The sequence below is a fragment of the Zonotrichia leucophrys genome, chromosome 1, assembly GCF_028769735.1.
Source record: "Zonotrichia leucophrys gambelii isolate GWCS_2022_RI chromosome 1, RI_Zleu_2.0, whole genome shotgun sequence".
Lineage (NCBI taxonomy): Eukaryota > Metazoa > Chordata > Aves > Passeriformes > Passerellidae > Zonotrichia > Zonotrichia leucophrys.
The window spans coordinates 28,035,534-28,058,312 of record NC_088169.1 but is presented as its reverse complement, the minus strand read 5'-3'; the positions used below and the strand labels follow the sequence as shown (position 1 = coordinate 28,058,312).

At 42.0% G+C, this 22,779-nt stretch overlaps 2 protein-coding genes across 3 annotated transcripts in view; both read left to right on the top strand.

Moving 5' to 3' along the window:
• The window catches only part of GCC2 (GRIP and coiled-coil domain containing 2), a 30,898-nt gene extending 20,585 nt beyond the window's left edge, over nucleotides 1-10,313 (top strand). Inside the window, exons 18-23 of the mRNA XM_064709985.1 lie at nucleotides 444-620; nucleotides 2,170-2,387; nucleotides 3,788-3,982; nucleotides 4,798-4,937; nucleotides 5,384-5,585; nucleotides 6,688-10,313. Coding sequence (XP_064566055.1) covers nucleotides 444-620; nucleotides 2,170-2,387; nucleotides 3,788-3,982; nucleotides 4,798-4,937; nucleotides 5,384-5,585; nucleotides 6,688-6,758 — 1,003 coding nt within the window. The 3' untranslated portion in view covers nucleotides 6,759-10,313. The remainder of the gene's footprint in view (nucleotides 1-443; nucleotides 621-2,169; nucleotides 2,388-3,787; nucleotides 3,983-4,797; nucleotides 4,938-5,383; nucleotides 5,586-6,687) is intronic.
• Nucleotides 10,314-16,937: 6,624 nt separating this feature from the next.
• The window catches only part of LIMS1 (LIM zinc finger domain containing 1), a 67,564-nt gene continuing 61,722 nt past the window's right edge, over nucleotides 16,938-22,779 (top strand). The window contains exon 1 of one of the 2 annotated variants that reach the window (XM_064709962.1): nucleotides 16,938-17,062. In XM_064709962.1, the coding sequence (XP_064566032.1) occupies nucleotides 17,019-17,062 (44 nt within the window). In that variant the 5' untranslated portion in view covers nucleotides 16,938-17,018. Of the gene's footprint in view, nucleotides 17,063-19,492; nucleotides 19,568-22,779 lie in introns of those variants that run through there. The other variant, XM_064709972.1, reaches the window with a different exon arrangement.

Here is a 22,779-nt window from a genome sequence, read left to right as displayed (position 1 = left end):
TGCTCAAAATCTACTCCAACCATTTGTCCCCTGTATTTGGTCTTATTGAACTGATGTGCATTTACTAAACAAATGAAAAAAAAGCCTCACCACTTTCAAGAAGAAATTTTTTCTCCCATTTGATTCCCATGTATTATTTTCCTTCTGTCTTGTCCCTCCTTGAAGTAGAAAGTGCTATCAGTCATGCTTCCTACCCTAATAGTTGCATTCCCAGCAGTTCAGATGGGATGTGGCAAACTTATTTGTATCTGTGTTGAAACAAAATCTGATTGTTTCTGCTGTAGCCACATTCTGAAATTATTTTGCTCTTAGTACTGTGTTGATTTATTAATAAATATGTAAATTGGATTAACTATCCAAAATGCTGTGGATATCATATAAGTTCTGCAATAATTTAATTATTTTAAATGTGTGTTGTGTATTCCTTCTTCTTCCACATGCAGGGAACAGTTGGAAATGGTGATAGATCAACTTAAAGTTAAGCTGCAAGATGCTCAGCATAATTCACAGATGAATGCATCTGAACTCCAGGCATTGCAGACTGAACACGACACCCTGCTGGAAAGACACAATAAGATGCTGCAAGAGACTGTTGCAAAAGAAGCAGAACTCCGTGAAAAGTATGGTCTGCTGATGAAAAGATAGGGATATTTTATTTTGTTTGAATTTTGAGATCTTAACATGTAGAAGCCTATAACTGTACTTCACAAAAAATAGGCCTGTTGTTGAGAAAGTTAAAGGGATTTCAAAAGGACTGTTTGCTATTTTTCACAAGCCATCAGAAGCTTCCACAATGACAGTGAAATAGTAACTGATAGGGGAATTTCAGATTTCTGCAAACCTTCTACCTCTTAACTATCAGACCTAAAAATTAACATTTTTAAGCACATTGACTATTTTTAAGTCTAATGCCCAGCACCACATTTGTGTTGTACCACTCTACTAAATTTTATGGATGTTTCCTATTAAAAAAAATAAGGTAATTATATGGAAAGCAAACAGATTCACTGACAAAATACCCACTTCTTGTCCACCAAGCCCCTTTCTTACAGAAAGTACTGTACTTTAGGTTTATGCTTGCCAGAGGCTTAATTTGCCTAATTTTTCTTTCAAAATGAATGGAATCTGTTTAATCTGTATCACTCCCTCTAAAATCACAGAAGTACATAATACTTGAGCTCCACAAAAAGCATCTATCATTGTCTTCTCTATTTAGGGTACAGAGATTGTCACATGAAGTATTGATTAGAAATTACTGATTGATATTGGGAACTGTTGACTTGTCACTGTCTTTGTACAGTTTTATCTGTTCCTGACAGCTACATAATGATTCATTGTAGTCAACCAAATTATGTTCTGCATTTTTCTGGAAGCAACCCATTTCACAATAGATTCCCGTTATACCTAAACACTGCTCTGGCTCTGTTTAAGTCTGTATGCTTATAAGGGTAAGTTCTGGGCTTAGTTTTTCCATAAATGCATTTAATTACTTGTGACTTTATTTATTATATTAATATATATCATGTCTATATTGTATATTATTATTTATTTAATATATATTAAATAAATAATATATTGTATATTATTATTTATTTAATATATTTATTTGCCCGTGAAAATCTTGGTTTGCCTCTGGAGTACCTGCAAACCAAGTACAACTGATGAGTTACTGACATATTTCTTGCTAACAGCTACACTCCTCAGCACTAAAAGTTGATGTTTAAAAAAAATAAACTTACCTCCTTAGAAACCTGTGTTTTTAGAAGTCCCAAGTGCTTGGTAAATAAATGTTGTAGGAAGTGGAGTATAAGTGACATGCCCTGTATGATACTGTAAACAGTCATGATGCAGTTTTAAAATTTAAGAATGTTTAGACCTCAGTGTCTCTTAAGTCTTTCATTATTTCCCAAAGATGTCTGAATTTTTTGTTCTGAAATAGAAGTCAAGTTTATATAGCACAGTGCATTCATATAATAAGTAACTTTTTCAGTCTCAGATTTTCCCTGTAAAAAGAGGACTTTAAATGAAAAAAAGTTGCACACATAATCGTTCTGAGATAATCATACGCATGAAAATTGAAAACTGCCTCAAACTGTAAAAATTTTAAAATGTAAAACTTACAGTGTTTTACTGCTTGTGTCTTACTGTTTGTGCATGCACTGTTTTCAGGCTCTGCACAATACAGTCTGAGAACATGGTCATCAAAACAGAGCACGCCCAGGCGTTGAGTCAGCTGACAGCCCAGAACGAAGCTCTCCGGAACAACTTCAGAGATCAGGTCAGGAACCTGCAAGAAGAGCACAGGAAGACAGTAGAGACACTTCAGCAGCAGCTCTCCAGAGTAGAAGCTCAGCTCTTCCAACTCAAGAGTGAACCAAGCACTAGAGGTAACTTCCAGGCAGAATACCAGGTTTTCATGGGTTAGTTACCAATTTGTGTACCTCAGTCTGAAACTAAAATGTGCTTACAGTGTTTGCTTCTGTGAAATCACCAGCAACTTTTTCTGGGAAATCTGCAGCATGCTGTATCAGTCCACAGATACCAAGTCAGAAGTCAGGAATGCATCCTTGTTATTATTTACTGTTGCTTCAGAATCCTGAGGTCCTTGAATAAATCCAGAGGAGGGCAACAAATGTGGTGTTAAGGGCAGGAAGGAGTGTCCTATGAGGAGCAGCTGAGGACTCTGGGTTGGTCTGATTTAGAGGAAAGCAGGCTGAGGGCAACCTCATGGCGGTCTTACAGATTCCTGTGTGGGGGAAGTGAGGAGGGAAGTGCTGAGCTCTTCTCCCTGGTATTCAGTGATAGGACATGTGGGATTGGTTCAGAGCTGCCATGGGGAGGTTCAGACTGGGCATTAGGAAGCATTTTCTTCCTGAGAGGGTGGTCATCCTCTGGAACAGGCTTCCCATTGATTGATTTGATTGATGCCTGAAGCAGAGGCATTTTGACAATGCCCTTGATAATGTTTAAACTTTTGACACGGTCAGGCAATTGGACTAGATACCTGTTGTAGGTCACTTCCAACTGGAACTAATTCTGTTCTAGAATCTGCACTGCTGATACCTGTTCTGCAGTATCAGACAGAATGGGGGGAAACTACTTTGAAAATATTTGGTATTCTTGTCATGTTTCAGGTTTCGGAGCATGCTGGACATCTGCCTCAAGTATGAAGTGTAAAGCTAAAGAAAAGTGTTTTGGAAGCTGTTTTAAGAATTTTATTTGTATACATGCTGTTTATTATACTTGCTATTTGATCCTTCTTCCAATTTAAGATTTTACCATCTTCAATCTCAAGTGCTGTTTTTGTATCTGTATAGTCACTAATCAGGATGTAGTTGGGCATTTGCCAAGCAGCAGTAGCAGTTTAAGAAGTTGCTCTATTACTGAAGTAGAGGGGTCATGCACACAGTAATAAAACAGAAGAATTTACACTTCCCACAGGACTGGTTGAAACAAAAGCAAATTGTTTTCCATTAAAGATATTTGTTACTCTTACAGTAACTAAAACACATCTTCAGGCAGATGTGCATGAAGGTTTCACAGTCACTGAAATAAAAATTGCTAGTCAAGTTTAGAACCAGACTTTGACTGGAATGGCCATTCAGAGGTGAAGGGCTATATTTTACTATTACAAATGTTATGTGCATAGCTGGCTTTTTCTTTTGACTTCACCTTCCCAGGCATTTTGAAGACTATTTTATGTACCACTCTCAATCGCTGACAGTCACACCTAGGAAATGGCCCTCCCAGTTTCATTCTGATATGAACATCAGTAAGTATCTTTCAGGTCCAGCTGTTTCAAATCCAGCAACGAAGACCTTGAGAGAGCGGCGCAGCACTGACCTTCCCATGCTCGATGTGCACACTGTGGCTAGGGAGGAGGGAGAAGGTATGGAAACAACAGACACAGAGTCTGTGTCCTCAGCCAGCACCTATGTTCAGTCCTTGGAGCAACTGCTGAACTCACCAGAAGCAAAGCCTGGTAGGTAGGACGTGGCTGTCAGGAGTGCTTGCCTACATAGGTTGCAGAAGTTTGTGCCCTCAAAATATTTTAGCTCATTGTGTTTTCATGCTTTTAGGTGCAAGACAAGTGTAGTCAAGTGCCCCTGAGTTTACACTGTCCTGAACTTTTGTAGGAGTTTTGTCATTGATTAAGGACTTACAGTAGGACATTTCTACAGGTTTTAGTGATTTAAAGATGTTGTATTTCTGAGCTGTTAAAGGGAAAAGACTGAGTGAGCAAGTCAGTCAATTGTTACAGAAATTTTTGTATTCTGGATAAGTCTCTACTAGGGACAGTTAAGTGCTGATTTAACCCTGTTAGTGAAAGGATAAAAATTTCTATTTATCTTAATGAGACTTATTAGAACAGTACTTTATTCATAAGGTTTTTTTTCCTAGGAAAGCGAAATCCAGCATGAAAAATAATGTTTTAGGAGTCCCCAAAAACCAGAAAAATGCATGGTAGCATATAATCCTGTTTTAAAAGTCTACTGAACACTTCATGGATAAATATTGAAAATCTCCATTTATGGGTAGGAAATAAGGAATAAGTTTAAATCAGGTATCTCAAGGTACTCTAGCACTATTTTGCCAGCCTCCTTCTAATATATAAACAGAAATAGATCAGAAAATAAGCATGCAGCAGCAGCACTGGTGCCTGTTAAGTCTGCACTCTGACTTTGTATGAATTCTCTTCATAAGAAACTGCATTAATCAAGTTGTGATGTTAAGTTAGTATGAAGTAGATGCAAGTGCTTTTTCCTTCTCTTAGTTTTCTTTTCCAATTAATTGCAGAACCATCTCAGTGGCAAGCAGATCTCAGCAAGGATGAGCTGATTCAGAAACTAAACACAACAACTAAGAGTGCTGATCACTTGAATGAATTACTCCGTGAATCAGAAGCAACCAATGCAATCCTAATGGAACAAATAAAGGTTAGCAGACACACAAGAGATGTGAGGACAGCTCTAATTTCCATGGTCTCTTTCTTAGACCAAATATCTGTCAGAAAATCCCAGTGTATAAAATTTGGTGATGTATATGTACTAAGCTTTCTTTTGTAATATGCTTTTAAATTAATATAATGAGATTTCTGAGTTATTTAACTGTTCCACTGTTACTACTATTTTATCACTGATATTGTATCTGTATACTGCACAAATTTTATCCCAAAAGGGTATTTTTAGTCAATAAGATATTTCTTACAACATTATCACATATTTTATTTTCACTCCTTTTTTGTCCCGAATATGTTGCTAAACATGCATTATTCCTTTTGAAGCAAGCTGCACAATTCATTTTTTAGCTCTTTAAAAGACCTTTGTTCAATTACTCATTAAGTGAGGCAAGCAGTATTACTTTTTTTTTTTCTCATCTGCAGCTTCTTAAGAATGAAATAAGAAGATTGGAAAGAAATCAAGAGAGAGAAAAGTCTGTGGCTAATCTAGAATACTTGAAGAATGTTCTACTGCAGTTCATATTTCTGAAATCAGGAAGTGAGAAGGAACGGCTGCTCCCAGTTATAGACACCATGTTGCAGCTCAGCCCTGAGGAGAAGGGGAAGTTGGTTGCAATTGCCCAAGGTAGGTGGTGTTCAAAATATTGTCACATAAAAGAGGAAAAGTGAAAAGGGAAAGATATAGTTCTGTGCTGTCTGTTGTGTAGACCTTTGAGAAAAAACAAAACTTAGTATCATAATGCCAGTGAACCAGTCATAAAACCATTTTCTTTGTCAGGACGTTATTATTCAGTTTTCAATAAACAGAACAAGTACCATAAAATTGACATGAAATATAATTTCTTCTGAAGCAGTCACATTTTAGGAAGACAATGGTAAGTTGAAAATTTTAGTGTGTTCATGTTTTGAATAGAGTTTAAAAAAAAATTGTCAAAATAGAGGTTTATATAGTTGAATTATTTTCTTTGCAGATGTTCTAAACAGATAACTCAAGTGGTCCTCTCAAGGCAGTACTGCAGATCTTATATTAGTTTCAATATAATACATTTAAAAATATCTTAAAATATGCTCTTCATTGAAGAAATAAAGGAACTAGGGAAGGACATAAAATAGGCATTTGCAAGAAATAAACACTGGATTTCTGTGTACAGTAGTGTTCTGTTTCTGCTTGAGACACTTTCAGCAGCATTTTTTCTCTTAAATGCTCTTTAAGGTATTGTTTGTCACTTCTCAATGACAGTAACTGTAGCTTCTTGTACTTCATTAGCAACTGACCTATACTTTATCTTAGAATTAATATAAATAGTAAGCAACACATGTACATATCAGAACTTAAAACTTGTGAACAAAATCACATTAAAAAGGGAAGTGTTCAAGTATTGCATCCCATGATAGGCTGTGCATTTGGAAAAACAAGATGTAAGTTAAGTTAAAAGCATGTTGATGTTGATTTGGCCCTCTAATGAAGACTGATTGGATTTTTCTGGAGAATGGTGATAAATTACCTTTTTCAGACATTCTTAAGTACCCAAAGTCAAGTGGATTTGGTGATACAATCCATGTCTATGGCAGCCCAAGAGCGAATTCCTTTCTCGCCAAGCTTGAGGGCAGCATTTGAAAAAGGATGAAGGCAAGGAAAGGGGGCAAGGATATGTAACTAAATGATGTATTGTCTGACATAATAAATGTCTAACATAGTATCAAGTATGTTTTTCTTCCTCCTTCAGGTGAAGAAGAAAGTACCTCACGGCCTTCTGGGTGGGCTTCGTACCTCCACAGCTGGTCAGGACTTCGATAAAACAGTGGAAACACTGCATCTTTAAAAACATTCCACAACTGCAAAACTGAGAAATCTTACTGTAGATCTGTTTGTGTTGTGTCATTGAACTACAGGATTTTATTTTTGTGTGGGTTTTTTTCAGCTTTTTAGGCTCCACTAAGAAAGAAGCCTGCAGTAGCTCTGAAAGATGGTCCTATGTTATGCTCTGGCAGCAGTGAACTATTTTTCTTGAAAATGTTAAAACATATAATAAGAACTATGAGAAGTGACAAATTCATTGCAAATAGTTTGGAAACAGAATTTGTCAACCTGTGATAGTTCTTTTGATATCAGTTTAAAAGTTTGACCTTATATTAACTGGAATAACTAGAGTTTAGATTTTAAGCATTTAAAAGTGTTTACAGTTGCTTTCACATATCACTGTCAGCTAGCTAATCTATATGGTTAGTGTTACTCTCTGCACATTTAAGAAATTTAAAATTATTTCCTCTCTTGTGAAGGCTACAAAATGTAAGATATTTAAGAAACAGGGCATTTTCTGCTTTAAAGTTGTTGTCTTTGTTAAATTATTTTGCTTTTGCAGAACATGAAGGCAACAGTTCACAAAGTGTAGAGGGTGCAAAAATCTGTATGAAATACAGTGCTTGTCACACTTGAGCATGGTACTATAACAGAGATTAATGGCATCTGTGGAGGCCTTAGGATAGTACTCCAAGACTCAGAGGTCCTAAGTGAGCTGAAGCTTTGTGAGAAAGGGCTTAAGCTAGGGCTTTTTAATCTGAGGTTGGAAGTTTGTGGAAAAGACCAGGAAAAAATGTTCCATTACTGTAACAATGTCTCTAATTGGATGACAAGACTACTCACACTGACTTAGTCATAGTGAAGACACTAAAGAATGAATCTGAGCCCACAGGTCATAACATCAACTTCTGAGGGAAAAGAATGAAGCTTTTGTCAATAGATGCATTTTTTAAATGTTCTAATGATTGAAGATCTTATTCTCTCCATTACCTGTGTGTGTACATTGTTTGCGCAGATATTTGCACAGATGAGATGGTCTCTGTATAACTCAACAGAATGTTATAGGTTTTTCCCAAGAAAAATAAATTTCTACCATCTCTTCTTCTATTATCAACACAGCACCTCTTTTTACCTTCAGTTGTCTGTTCCCTTATATAGTCCATAATGCCTTTCTCCATCTTAATTTATTTGTAAGGTTTTAAAAAGCATACACATGTTTGAATCCTGCTTATGTCTAAACCAGAGTTTTTCTCTCTTTTTCACTCATATTTTCATATTCCTTGTGTTTTACAGAGAGTGTTTCCCTGGTACCCATACAAATACTAAATAGGGCACTTCCTTTCCTATCTACCTTAGCTCTGAGGAAAAGATGCTTGTCCCTTTAATATTGCCTTATTTCAGACTGAGATTAATCTGAACATATGAACAGCTGAATGGCAACAACATATTGAGAATAAACTGTTCAGTGAGTTTGCTTTTGGTTTAATTTTTTGCTTGTTGCATATATTTCAGTACACATTCAACAAAGCCAACAGGCTTTATTTAGGTATTTTAATTCCTTTCCACTGTTTTACGCACTTCTATTTTCTTCCCTTCCAATATATATTTTAACTGGAACCTTTATGGTTTGTGCTGCTGGGGAAAGCATCCTCTGGGAACTTTCAGAACATAGAACTGATCAACAGTAGTGTGAGGGACAAGTCTTTCAGGTGTCTGTAGGTAGCAAGCAGGAGGCTGTGTTTAGGCTTTCTTGCATTTGCCTTTGGAATGATTTGGACCAGATCTTGGATGCTGGATTCCAACTCCTTATTCAACTGGATTTGGTAATGTCACTCAGAAGAATGCCAAAACAGCAACAGGAGAGATTTAAAACATGGATAAAAATAAGTGCTAGTCGTCCTCCTGCTGTGACTTTAACAATGGAAGCACATGAGTAGAAGGGTATGGCTTTGTCTCACTTAGTTCACACTCCGTTTGCTGCTGACCTGATTTAGTCTCTGCTATTGCTTAAGAGCTGTGACAAGTTCCTCTTAAAATGCACATATTTCAGAACTGTAAATTATTGAACATTGTAAGCTGTGAATAAAGGTGTGCAAGTATCATATATCAGTGGCTGTATGAAATACCAGTTGCTTATTCACTTCTTTCAAGTCTGAGCTGCATGCTCACTGTTTTTAGTAAAACTTCAGTACTGTACTTACGAATGGCGTGAACAACTTGCATTAATATATTTTTTTTACAATGAAAGATAGAGATCTTAATTAGTACAAAAATATTTTAATAATTGTTACTAAACTGTTTTGTGTTGCTAAGATTGCTAGAACTTACCTATAAAGCAGTAAACTGACCGTAAGAAAATAAAGTTTAACAGACAATTGAGTAAATGGCATAGAAGAATGTGAACTAGAAACAGGATTATTTTGCATAGAGAACTTTTTATATGTCAGATATTTTCATTTTAATGTACAGCATTGTAGCTGTGATTTGCTTTCAAAAAACATTTTAAAGTTTTAACTAGGACTGCTGCTTCTTAATATAGTGTGGTGCTCTTGTTTGGAAGAGCACTGTGCTGACTTTGCTTTCTGGTTCCTTTTGTTTTCTTTACAGTGCCACATTTATTAGAATGTTTCACAGAAAATATCACCCTTGCCCAAAATGTTTATGAGCTTAGGACCATTTTTCATCTTTTGACAGCCTTCCTTCAGCCCAAGCATTAGGAGAGCATAATAATAAAAGTAATAATAATAATAGTAATTCTGCTGTCACTACACAGATTATATATTAAGTAAAAACCAAAAATGGGAGTGATTCAGCGTTCCCAAACCTGCACTGTGGCTGAATTTTCAGCTCTCTAATGCTGACTTAGAAATGGGTTTTATGTCTTTCATTTTCCTTTTATCCAGAAGGGAGACTCATCTGTGCAAACAGATGAAAGTGCTCCAGCTGAAAGACAGGAAGATCAGAACTTGTCAGGCTGTTGTATAGATGTGGCCAGTTGAATGTGGGGTTCAGGATGGCCAAAGGGAACCATGTTAGAAATTATACACTGGAGAGTAAGGTTGCTTTTTTTCTTTCATGACTCTCCTTCCCCAAAGTAGAACTGTGAGAATACAGGCTTATATTATTTTCTAGATTTAATTCTTCTTCATCTAGCTCCCTCCATCTATTTGCTGTGATAAGAGATGATCCATTATGTAATTGTGGAGGAATGCCTAAAAATTCTCCTTACTTTGTACTAAGTGACTTTGAAGCCAGATTAAACATACATGCTTCGTTTGGCTTATGCCTTAGCTTCACCCAGTGCACCAATACCTCCTAAACTACCTGCTAGTTGTACTATTGTTGGTACTGTGAAAATATCTCACTTAGAAGTCTTGCAAATAGCAGTCTCCACTCACAAGCTGAGAAACCAAATGTATGAAGAAATAAATATATATTTGTTGTAGTAATTTCAGAATTGCTAGTCTGGATAGATAAGTATTTTGTTTGGAAATATGTTTTTGGTGGCCTTTTCATGTGGCCATCACTTCAATAAAATTCACCTTTACTCAACACAGTGACTTTTTTTTCCATAAATGCCTGTTCTTACCTGAGAAAATGGTACTCAGGTGCAAGGTAGAAAACAAGGACTGTCTACCATTGTATTGAAGAGATTTTATGGATCCGATGTAGTATACACAGCCTGTACTTTGGAAGGCAACTGCAGCAATGGATTCTTCTGGGTGAACAGAAAAGAAATTGGTTTGTTCTAGGGTTTAAAAAAAAATTTAAAAGCTCATATAAATGACTTCAAATGTGTTACTAGATTGTCACCCACAATCTGACAATATTAGACACGAAGGAGAGGAGGGTTGCAGAAGCTGTGAATGGCCTTGTTAGCAGGATTGCACTTAGTGTGTTTGAGTACTAACTACCTTATAAATCAGCAGGCATTTCTAATTGCACTCAACTTTGAAATGGCCATAATTACCTCTTCCCTAATAGGCTGTGATAATTTTTCTTTATCTGCATAATTGTCCTAGTGCAGAGATTACAAGCTCAGTGGATGAAGAGATGCTTGGATTGATTAAAGCAAGGGTTTGGTGTGTTTATTTTCTTGCCAACCATTTTTCTTAGACCATGCTTATTACACAAATACGTGGTCAGAGAAGGGATCGTAAGCCGTGAAAAGAAGACATAATAAACGGATCTAAGGGTCAAAAAAGAGAGCCTGATACCTGCAGTCAGCTTCTAACAGCTTTCACACAAGTTTATATATGCTATGGGGAAGGGAAATCATAATCTGACCACTTTTTAAATGAATTTGATTAAAATTTATCATATGGTTCTGAAAGGATGAGAAGATGCATCTTAGATTCAGCACATCTTTCCTTTGCTTCCTGTCCTGTGTTTCTCAGGCTCATTCTGAGGATTCAGGCTGGATTGAATAGTGAAGACTGAGAATAGTAAAACAAGTATGGAAATGATCAGTCACTGCTCCAACAAATCAGCATGCCTTGGTATTGGCAATTTTTTTTTTTTAAATACTGTCAGCCTAAAGGCTTCTTAAGAATCCAAGGTAAATGTAATCAGTGTCAAAAACAGTGTGCTCTTTTGGGCATGGGCACAGTCCCAGTCCTCCCAGAGCAGCCTTTGAAAGTGTTTTAAATTGATAGACACTGGCTAGCAGCTCTGTACGAGCAGAGGATTTAAGTGGGGTTTATTGTTTCAGTGCCTGAAAATCGAAGCTTGTTCTGAGAACGCTCAGGCTGTTTCCGGAGGGGAGATACATATTAGCTCTTGGCTCTCTTGCCATTTGCAGCATGCAGAGCGTCTCAAAAATAAAAAAGCACAGAAACCATTACAGAGCTTCAGAAAAAGGCTTCTACCCAAATGCTGTTTTACTGTTATTACTCCCCTTTGTGGAGTTAAGTTGCTGATGCTCAGCATTACCCTTGCCAAGGGAGAAGGCCAATTGCATCATTTTGGCTTTAGCATCCACATATTTATACAGTTAATGTTCCTCTCACATCTAGTCACAGCATTGGCTTGAACCTGCAGCTGTAGCAGTCCAGGTGAAGCTGCCCACCTTTGCAAGGGACCAGGTGGGTGCTCCCTCTGCTCCAGGGGCAGCCTCTGCAACAGGAAGAAAAGCAGATGGTGGTGATAAAACCCTAAACAGTTCCTGTTGCTGACGTGGCAGCTCTCTGTCCCTGCCCTCTGACTACCCACCAGCCTTTCTCTTGGAAACTGGTTAAACCAGTAGATTGCAGTGGTGGGGGGTAGTGGAAATCTTGCAGGAAGAGGATTTTCAGAAAATGCAGAAAAGCTAAGGATAAGTTTATAACATTCTGGGAAAGATGGGAATTGCAGTGACAAAATCTTGAAATAGAAAAATTACACACTTTTACTATAAAAAATGTGAGAGTAATACCATGATCTCCAAGAGTCATTATTTCTTAAAGTATCTGTTTTGTGGTGCTGCTGTAAGTTTCTACTTTGGCCATTTCTGTGTCTCCACAAGTACTGATCTTGTCATGAAGCAGAAATTTATGCTGCTAAATATGGAAATTTATTGATCAATTTTCCAGAAGTTTGAGATTGATCAATAAAATTTATATCCTTAGTTTTGCAGTCTCCTTCCGTCTTCCAAGAAAAAGTGATGCCAGATATACTAGGTGTGCCTAAAATGCATGAAGCAGAAATCTGACTTCTTTTATATGGATGTCAGAATGATCACTAAGATGTCTTCTGGTGTTCTGAGCAAACTACATATTTTTTTTAATAATAGCAATGTCTTTTAGTGATATCAAATAGTGGTCAAAACTTATTTATTCAATTGATTAGTGGAGTTAATAATGAACAAAAATGTGAAACTTAAATAATTTTTCACCCATTAATTCATTAACAGCTTTGCTAAGAATATTTAGCTAGACACACCATGTTTAAAAATTATTCCTACTTACATGGTCAAAGTTTCCTTCCCTGTTGCTTTAGCTTCATAGCTTTGGAGGTGTGACATGCACACTGACACAGTTTACAATTTAAATCCATTGATTATATGAAGGTAAACCATCATGGGGCTGCTCTGCTAACAGGCTCTCAGAGTCAGAATAGGCTTAGATTGGATATTAGAAATAAATTCTTTACTATGAGGGTGGTGAGGCCCTGGAACAGTTGCCCAGAAAAGCTGTGGATGTCCCATCCCTTGAAGCATTCAAAGCCAGGTTGGATGGGGCTCTCAGTAACCTGGTCTAGTACAGGACATCCCTGCCTGTGGCAGGGGGTTGGAACTACATCATCTTTAAGGTCCCTTACAACACAAACCATTCTATGAATCTACCATCTGCAGTTGCGTGAAGTCGGAAGAAAGCAAAAGCTCGAGCAAATACCACAGTCAGAAGTTACTTACAAAATACTTTTTCATTTCCAGAAAAAGAACTTGATGTAAAGATGCTGATATTTGTGATTGGAGACAGGCAGTCAAATTCTTTGACCAAGCAGCTGCCTTCTCATCTGTCTTCAATAACCCTTCCTTTCTCACTTCTTCCCCAGGCCTACAATAATGGCCAATATTGCTTGTTCAACGTCAGCAAAGCCAATCATGCATTTAGCTCTGAATAGGTAAAGGCTCTGTGCTGTCACTTTAGAGTGACAGAATCATTTAGGTTGAAGAACACCTCAAAGATCAGAGTCCAGTTGTTAACCTGGCACTGCTGAGTCCATGTCACTAAAGTGTCACTGCCAACTGCAGTACAATAAGTTTGTACTGCATCATTTCAACAGTGATGGAAAATGTAAAATAGTCTGGAAACAGAACATCAAAAGCATATGCCTACTTAAAACTGCATTTTACTCTGGTCTCATAGGGAGAGATGAAAGTAAAAAAAAACAGCATTAATTTTGTGATTAATATGCTGGTCTGGAGACATGCAGTCCAAATTCCCTGCTTTGCCACATGCTTCCTTTGTGAATTTAATTTCAGTGTCTCTGTCTCTATTTCCTGACTTGCCTGCTGGGGATAATAGCACTTCTGTACCTGATGCCAAGTGCAGTAGCAGCAGAATGTTAAAATTTGTGATGGGTTTGTAAGCTGAAATAAGTAGGCAGATTACCATATTTTCTTTAAACTGCATAGGAAGAAAATCGTCATTTGGCTGCATTATACTGGAATGGAAGGAATGATCTCCTTATGAGTCTGTGGTGTGTGTATTGTGAATCCTATTAAATTACTTGCTTGAGTATTCTGGACTGAATTTTACAAGTTAATTAGAATGCCAGCATGGTCTAATACTATGTAATGGATAATTAATAACAATTAAGAATTGTTATTTCTGTTGTGAAGCAAGACAAAACAAAAATTTAAATCAGCCCCAAGGCGCAAATTTGCTGCAAAGTGCAGACAGCCTGGGGAGGGAAACTGTGAAACTGAATTCCTGGCTTTTCTTGGTACTTAGTGTTTCCAAAAGCTGCTAGTACTTAGTGTTTGGCATTTGAACATGTTTGGGGAAGGCTCTCCCACTCTCTATGAGAATGCCTTTGCTACTTTGAGATTATATTGCTAGCAGACCAGGCTTTAGGGATTTCATCTTTAAAAGCCCTGGAAAACTGTACATGATGCAATTCACTCGCTGTTAAATCTATTAAAGTGCCCTCCAAAGGAAGCGCCACAACGGCTGCGCTTGTTGGCTGGCACTGCCTGTTAATAATTTCCAGAATTTACTGGTTTGAAGTTTGCGGCCCTGGTAGTTGCACACCTGCCCAGCCCCCTCCCTGCCCCGTCAGGCTGTGCTGGTCAGAGGTGCTGGCCAGGGACAGCCACCTCACACAGCTCCCCAGCCCGATCAGCAATGAGAGAGACCCTGAGATCCTTGCAGACAAGCTGAGGTTAATTAAAGGCATTCATGAAGCTGCCTACAAGTAATGGCAGACTGCCCAAAGCAGATTAGAATAAACCAAAAGGGTTGTATTACCTTCAGCTGGCACAGAATGAGCACTTACTTCTTTAGGTGATATAAGGAACCTTTGCTGATAGACTCATGAAAATGGGTGGGCGTTTTGGGGTTGGGTTTGGTTATTTTGTGGGTTTTGTTTTGTTTTTTTTTAATTGAGGAGGGGTGGTGTGATTGGTTTTTCAACATAATCATGCCATTGTTGAGGTTGGCAGGTAGCTCTGGGGGTCACTTGTCCAACCTCTCTGTTCAAGCATGGCTACCTACAACCAGATTCCTAGAATTACATCTAGATGGCTGTGGAGTACCTTCAAGGGTGGAGAATCCACAGCCTCCACAGACAACCTCTGCCAGTGTTCACTCACTCTCACAGCAAAAATTTCCCAGATGTTCAGAGGGAGCCTCCTATATTTCAGTCTGTTCCCCCTGCCTCTGTTCCTGTCACTGGATTCCACTGAAAAATACTGGCTTTGTCCTCCTTTTTACCCTCTCTTTTCAGATATTTTTATGAATTGGTAAGATGTCTCTGAGCCTTCTCTTCTTTGGGCTGAGCAGTCCTAGCTCTCTGTCTCTCCTCACAGGAGAGGTACTCTAGTCTCTAAAAAATATGAGTGCCCATTTCATGGGCTTTTTCCATGTCTCTCTTGTACTGGGAAGCCCAGAACTGGGTTCAGCCCTCCAGGTGTGACTTGAGCAGTGCAGAGTAAAGGAGAAGGATCACATCCCCCTCTTTTGGCTTATCATCCCTTCCCTTTTCAGCCATATACACTATTTTCCTCCTTATTGCAGAAATGTATTCTCTGTGATGCTAAAGTCTTGCTGTGTTTGATTCCTCATCTTGGCAAGCAAAACTGAACCCTGCCAAGGAGAAAAATAACAAATAAACAAACAAAAGTACTACAGACAGTCTGTGTTTCTACAGCTGTAGTCCTCTCTAGAACCATGCTTCTGGCACTGCCATCAAATACCTTTTGTGCATCATAATCCCCAAAAATTACATTATTTTCCTGTTTCTGATGGATACCAAAGTGGAGGTGCTCCATGTTTTAATTATTCTTTCTTATCTGTGCTCACTCATCCCTGTCTCTGCTGATCTTCACTGGCTTAACACATTCCTTTGGGCTGTCTTCTTGGAGCCATATAGATATTTCCTTAATCCTGGCAGGCAAATATTTGCATTTTTCATTCCAACCCGCCACTTCCTTGTTCTGATATTGAGGACAGCAATGGGTGGTGATATAGACAGCTCAATAATATCACCTTTTCTGTTATGCTCCTTTCATTTGTCCATAGTCTGCCTTTGAACATTCCCTGATTTGGAAGGAGGTCGCTTCTCTCCAAGTGAAGTGGAAGGTTTGGCACTGTTGGAGGTAACTTTCTTACATTTACTTTATACATTAATGAGCATGAGCGAGGTGCTAGTCTTTCCCCACACTGTTGCTTATTAACGCTGTTGAATTCTTAAATAATGTTGATCTATACCGGACTCTGGCTCCAGCAAAACTCACCTAAGCATATTTGGCACCCCAAGGTGTGGTGAGAGCTTTCTTGCTACAAATTATCCTGCACTACCCAACCACGTGTAGGAAACAGTGAAAATACTTGGAATTGTTTAGACAGCAATTTTCTGTTCCGAAAAAAAAAAAAAAAAAAAAAAAGAAAAAAGAAGAAGAAGAAGAAAAAGCCGAAAAACACGAAACCAGCACCAGCCGCTCCGAGGAGGCACCTATTTCACATAACTGCGGGACGCTCCGGCCCCAGCATCTCCCGCAGGGCGGACAGAGGAGGCGAACGATTCTCCCGCGGGTCCAGCGGGAAGCACATGGGAGGGACAGGGGGATCCCAGCTCTGGGCAGTGACTCCGGTCCGCTTCTCGGGGAGGGCAGTGCGATCCCATGTCCCGGCGGTGCCTCCCCTCTTTCCCGGCCGGGGCTGTGGGAACCCATTTCCCGGTGGAGCGATCCCATGTCTCGGCGGTGCCTCCCCTCTTTCCCGGCCGGGAGCGGTGGGATGCCATGTCCCGGCCGTGCCTCCCCTCTTTCCCGGCCGGGGCAGTGCGATCCCATGTCCCGGTGGAGCGATCCCATCTCCCGGCGGTGCCTCCCCTCTTTCCCGGCCGGGGCAGTGCGATCCCGTCTCCCGCCGGTGCCCTTCCCTCTCTCCCCGCGCGAGGGCGCAGCGGGCGGGGCGCGGCGCGGGCGGAGCGCGCCCCCTGGCGGCGGGCGGGGCCGGCGGGGCCCCCAGCGCCATTACCGCGGCCGGCGAGGCCCCGCCCGCCGCCGGTGGGGAACGCTTGGCGGGAGCGGCGGCAGCGGCGGCCGCCGGGATGCTGGGGGTGGCGGCGGCGGCGGCGGGGATCAACTGTAACAGGTAGGAGAGGCGCAGGGGCCGCCCGCGCCGTCCCGTCCCGCCTCCCGCGGCGGGCGGCTGCCGAGGGCGGCGCTTTGTCTCGGCCGGGCCGCTGTCACCGGCTGCTGCCCGGGAAAGGCGCTTTCCCGCTGCTGCAGCGGGGTCGGGCTGGGGTCCCGCCGCGGGGACGGGGGGCCCGCAGCCGCGCGGGCTGTCCCTGCCGCTCCCCCTGTGAAGTGTGCGTTCCACGGGCAAACTTTTCCCCGTCCCGGCAGCCCCGGCAGCGAGGGGCAGTGCAGGAATTCCCTTCTCTCCGCAATCCCTCCTCGGCGTTCGGCGCTCGCTCGGAGCGCTGGGGCGGGCCCTGTGCCCTCGGTGCACGATCGGGAAAAACACCCAGACCTGCGCTCGCACGTCCCGGCAGCGGCGGGAGCGCCTCTGATGCCCCGTGCGTTAAAAGGCGCCCTGTCCGGGTGGTGGCTCTGTTAAAAGCATCACACTAAATAACCTCGGGTGTGGATGTGGTGAGATTCGCGACGTTTTGTGCATATCCCACAATTAGCGAGTAGTCCTGTCTTGGGGACGGGTTAATGGGGTAGACTACGGAAAGCAAAGGCTGCTCTGCTCATTGCTCAGCGTTTCAAAGCCTCGCCCTGTGCAGTTGTTTCTTGGGAAGAAATGGCCCTAATTAAAGCACTTGGCAAAGTGTTGTGCTAATAGGTCAAAACCTGGAGCTGAGGGAAGGACAAAGACTGATTTTGTGGCTGCCTTGGACTGCAGGTATAGGACGGCTGCTGGCACAAAACTTTAGCCTGTCCCAAGACTGCCTTATCTTTCCCATGCCCGACTTGTGCAGGCTCCTCCAGCTCTCTGCCGTACCTTTGGAGAAAAACCGTGTCAGTTGCAAAGTCAGGCTGAGTTCGGGCTACAGAGGTGCCATCCTGAGCGAGGTGAGCCAGCTCTGCTTGCAGGGTCAGTGCTCTGATGTCCTGGGCAGGATCTCACCAGCCTTGACCAGCTCTCGCTCCAGCTGCAGTGCAGCCACATGCTTAGAAAAACATGATAATGTGATTCAGGTGTCCACATGTACTGTGGGTGACTGTTTTTTCTTCAGATCTTCCAACAGCCACTTGCTTTTCATAGTGGGTGGTAGATGCTTCCAGGCCAGGATTCTTTCTGCATTCCTGAAAGTGGCCAGTTGTCAGTATTTGTGCTGCCAGCGTCAGTCTGTGCTCTGTATCTTTCGGCCCCACACAGGTGCTGGGGCTGAGCCGCCTCTCTGGCCAGGTAAACAGAGCAATTGCATATTTGGCATCTGTTCTGCTGAAGTTGTCAGGGAGCGGGCCAGCTGCCCTGCTGGTACACGCTTCCAAGGATATGAGCTAAGCTACACCCCTGGCACGGTGAGAGATTTTGGGACAAAGTCAGATTAGAGCCCCCGCCTGCAGAAACTTGCAGAGGTGGAGTAGCAGGGAGGTTACCTGCAGCAGCATGAGCCTGGCCAGCACTCCCTGGGAAACACTGGTGGCAGCAGAGCCATCCAGGGTACATCTGGTGGCTCAAGCATCCTTTCACAGCAGCACGAGCAATCATGCTGCCTCCTGGCCAAGCAAATCCTCCCGTGGCCGAGAGTCAGCCTGGGGTGCTGCTGCTGCTGGTGTGCCCCACATAAAAACTGTTTGCCCAGTAAAGGCTGGACGTGGGGCCCCTTGGCTAAACTGGCTGGCTTCCTCTGTTCCTCTCACCATTCTTTTGGGGTGAATGGAGGGCAAGGGGCTGTGCTGTGGTCAGGGAAGTGGAGGTGCTGTGTGGTTCATTGTCACAGAGGCTTGGTTGGAGGGAGCAGAGGGAGGTGCTGGCCTGGACAGCAGGGCTGCTCATCTGGCAGGGTGGCACAGTGGGGAGAGGCTGTGGAGTCAGCTCCTTCAGAGGGGGTTTTCTATACACAATTCCAGTCCACTGAAGTCAAAACAAAGGGGCAGGGCTCTTGGAAAATGCATTTAGATTTTGTAAAATACAAGGAGGGAAAATTAAAAATGAGTGTGTTTTCTTGTTCTGATTCTTTGGATTTAGAAAACCCACTAAAAATATGACTATTTCATTCAAACCTACTTTTTGACAAAATGTAAAGTGATCTCAAAGGCCTCCACAAGCTGAAATTCTCAAGGCGTTTTGTATCTTGACTTTTGGGTCTGATTTAGAGAGTTTAAGTAATCTGATTTTTGGTGAAGAAAACAAAAAAGGAAACATTGATCTGAGGTCTCTAGATTTGGTATATGGAAAAGCAGCAGACATCTGGTCAGCAGGTATGCGCAAGGAAATGCTCTTCTTTTTAACTTTTTTTTTCCCCTCTCCCTTTGTTTTATGGAGGCTTTTTGAACTTGAGCCACTCATGTGGCTTTTGTTTTGCAACTAGAGGAACTTGGAGGCTGGTGCTGTCACTTGCACAGTGCTTACTGAGGCACAGCTTTGTCGCTCAGAATCACGCTGGGAGACCAGACTCTGTCCTGGAAGAGAGGGATCTGGGTAAGGAGGGATGTGCAGAGGGTCGGTGCTGGGTGGGCTGTTCAGGATTGCTTGGTGTGCTGCCTGGGGCTGATAGCTCATTGTGGCAATGCCTGCTTGCTTTATAAATGTCCTCTGGGTTTTGTGGGCAGCTTTTCCAGCTGGTTGTGCTGAACTCATCTTGATGTGTTATCATTGGAATAAGTTTCATATGTGGTTCAGAGAAAAACATTGGCTTCTCCATTCAGAGCCATTATTATCTTAAGCTTTTGTAGTTTCCTAGAACAAACAGAGTTTTTCTTTGTAGCAAGAAATACAGGCCAGCATGCAGCAAATACTGGAAAAAGCCAGGTCCTCTTTACTCCAAGTATAACTACACTTGAAAAACTAGTACAGACTCATTGGATTTACAGTTCTTATTCCACTGTAGACTGTGAAGCTGAAAAACAGGGGCACTTCATGGTGTTACTGGCTCTGATAGGGGATTCTAAATAAGAAGCTAAATGTGGTGCTGTAGTTTAGTCTCAGTTGTAGTGCACAGGTCTTTTTCTTAGAACTTGTTCCATACAGTTACTGCAGGGGAACCATTAATGGTCTGCGATATACAGAGGGTGATTTGCACAGTTAACAAATTCTTTTTCAAGTTGCAGTGAAATATTTATTATTGGAGCACTTAAGGCAATGTTTTCAGCTCCTGCAATTGTGGCTTCATGCTGTGTGTCAGGTTACACATCCTGATTTGTCTGTGCTTTGTTCTCCTCCAAAGCCCAGTTCAAAAGTTTTTCACTCTGTAGCATAATGCAGTCTCTTATTACTTTTCAATATAGGGAAGCTTTAATTATTAGCTGTGCTAAAAGCAGCATGATAGTCAGTGGGGAAATTACTCGTGTCAGGTTTTCCCATGATGGCAAGTGCTGATGACAAGGAAAATGAAACTGACAGTCACATTTTCATAGCCAAAGCCTCCCCTTGTCTAAGCTATGCCTGGTGTGAACCAAGCAGCCGTGTACGTGGTCTGCTGTGCTTGTTGTGTTGGGATGTGCTACAGAGCACGTCACCCCTAACAGCCTGTGCACAAGTGCTGCTCTTGGGGCAGAAAGGGTGAAAGGCCCTCATTCAGTCTGGCAATTAGGGAAAATGTAGCAGGGGACTGTGCCCTGGGGTTAATATTTTTCTTCCAATTAGGATGCTTCTTTGCAATTATTTCAGCATTTTCCTTCCTGTGGTGTGTAAGTCTTTATGAAAATGCTGACTTCTCTTTTTTAAGCAGATAGAAGCAGGGGGGAAAAAAATCAGGATACTGTAATTTCCTTGTAATTCCTATGGTTTTGTGTACCATAGCAGCTCTTTATGTCAAACAGTTTGCTGAATTTGTCTCAGCATCTGGAGGCTGTCAGCAATATGCAGGATGCCAGAAGCTGATAGTGTGGCCAATGACAAAATATGGACAAAGTGGACCTCCTCTACAGCCTGAAACCATGTTCCTCTGCCAAAAAGGCATAGTCTGGAGCACCCTATAGTGCATGAAAAATAGCATTACAACATGGTTGGCACCCAGGAGGAGGTTTTATGCTCTGCATTTTTCATATTGATTGCTTTTCTTTATATGTTAAATAAGAAGTTCTTGAATTCCAGCTTGGATGTCCTTTCTTTCATCGCTTTTGATTTATTTTTATCACTTTTTGATTTATTAAAAATCTCACCAGCCACTTCTGTAGAATTCAGTGAGATGGTGGGTCCTTAATCATGTGGATTTAGCGTTGTTTCAAACACTGGTTGCATTAAATAGTTTGAAGAACTGAAAACACACTGGTGGGTGTTGTCTGAGTGAAACCTAAACTGGTGTGAAGAGTAGAGTTAAAACCAGGGGAGGGATATTTCTTGCATCATGGGTGGGGAATTGATGTGGATCAGCTGGGGAGCTAAGGCATTGTAATGACTTTATGAACATTTCCTGGGTGGCCATGGCGGCATGGAATAGCTGCTGTGCTCAAAATTAAAAGGGTTTTGTGTATTAATATGTTGTTTTATTATAGTTGGGGACACTGGGAAAGACCACAGCAAAGCAGTGCAAAGCCTGGAAATATTTGGGAGGCAGCAACATGGCAAACTGGCTTCAGTCCAGAGCCCACACTGACATTCAGCAGCTGTGGGATTGATGTGGGGAGAGGGAACCACACAGAGAATTAGTTTCAAATCCACCCTGGGAGGGAAAAAAAGGGACCTTGATACTTTGCAAGAACTCTCTTATGGAGGCATGGCCATCCCCACTGGGGCTGGGTGCTGCCTGGCCAGGGCAAGGAACTGGCTGTCAGCCTGCTGCCTCGCAGAACAGAGCATCCCTGAGCCCTCCTTTGGTGTCTCCTGGCACACTGCACCTCTGATTTGGGAATGCAGAACACTCTTGGCAGGCAGGGGAGCCGGGGTGCCACCCAGGAAGGCCCCTGCGGAGTCAAGGCTGAATTGGCACAGCAGCCTGAGTTCGTCTCAGTCTGGATCAATCCTTGATCTTGTGGGTGGCAGTGATGTCCATGGGAAAGAACTTGGGAAAGGTGGCAATACCCATTTTGTCAGAGAGCAGTGTGAAAAGTGGAGTTCTGTGACAAGGTGTTGGGGATTTGAAGAAGGAGGGAGCAGTGTTTGGTGGTGGGCTGGGCTGGGTCTGGGGACTGCTTGTGGCTGCCCTGGGTGCGGTGTCAGGGTTGGGACTCCATGCTCTGTTGCACTGGAAGAAGCAGCACCCACCTGCCTGCAGGTGTTGTGGAAGGATTGTCTGGGCAATTTCGCTTTCTGCTGTGGGAAGTGCACTTGGGTTTGTTCTCTCTGCAGCTTGCTGTCCCCTCCTACTGCTCTGTCTGAAGGGAAACCACCCCAGCAGTGGTTTTGTCACAGCTGTCACTGAATTGGTTTGCGGAAATTCACCTTCAAAGGACTCAGAGGAAGGAAATCTCGTGTCCTACCCTCCTGACATGTAGTTTATGGTTAGAAAGGGCACAGAGAACAGTGACACATCTTGATGCCTGTTTAAATCTACCTGATGTTTGTTGCTATGATGAGACTTCATGATCTGGAGATGCCCATGGGCTTTCTTCACCCGTTGCTTTCAGGTCCCAGAGGAACTGGAAGCTGTTTGTACCCGCTTGTACTGTCAGAAAAAAAATGGAACAAGATCTGCTGTGAGCTCTGGCAGGCTGAGCTCTCCATGCAGACACAGAGAGCTGCTGGCTTTTTCT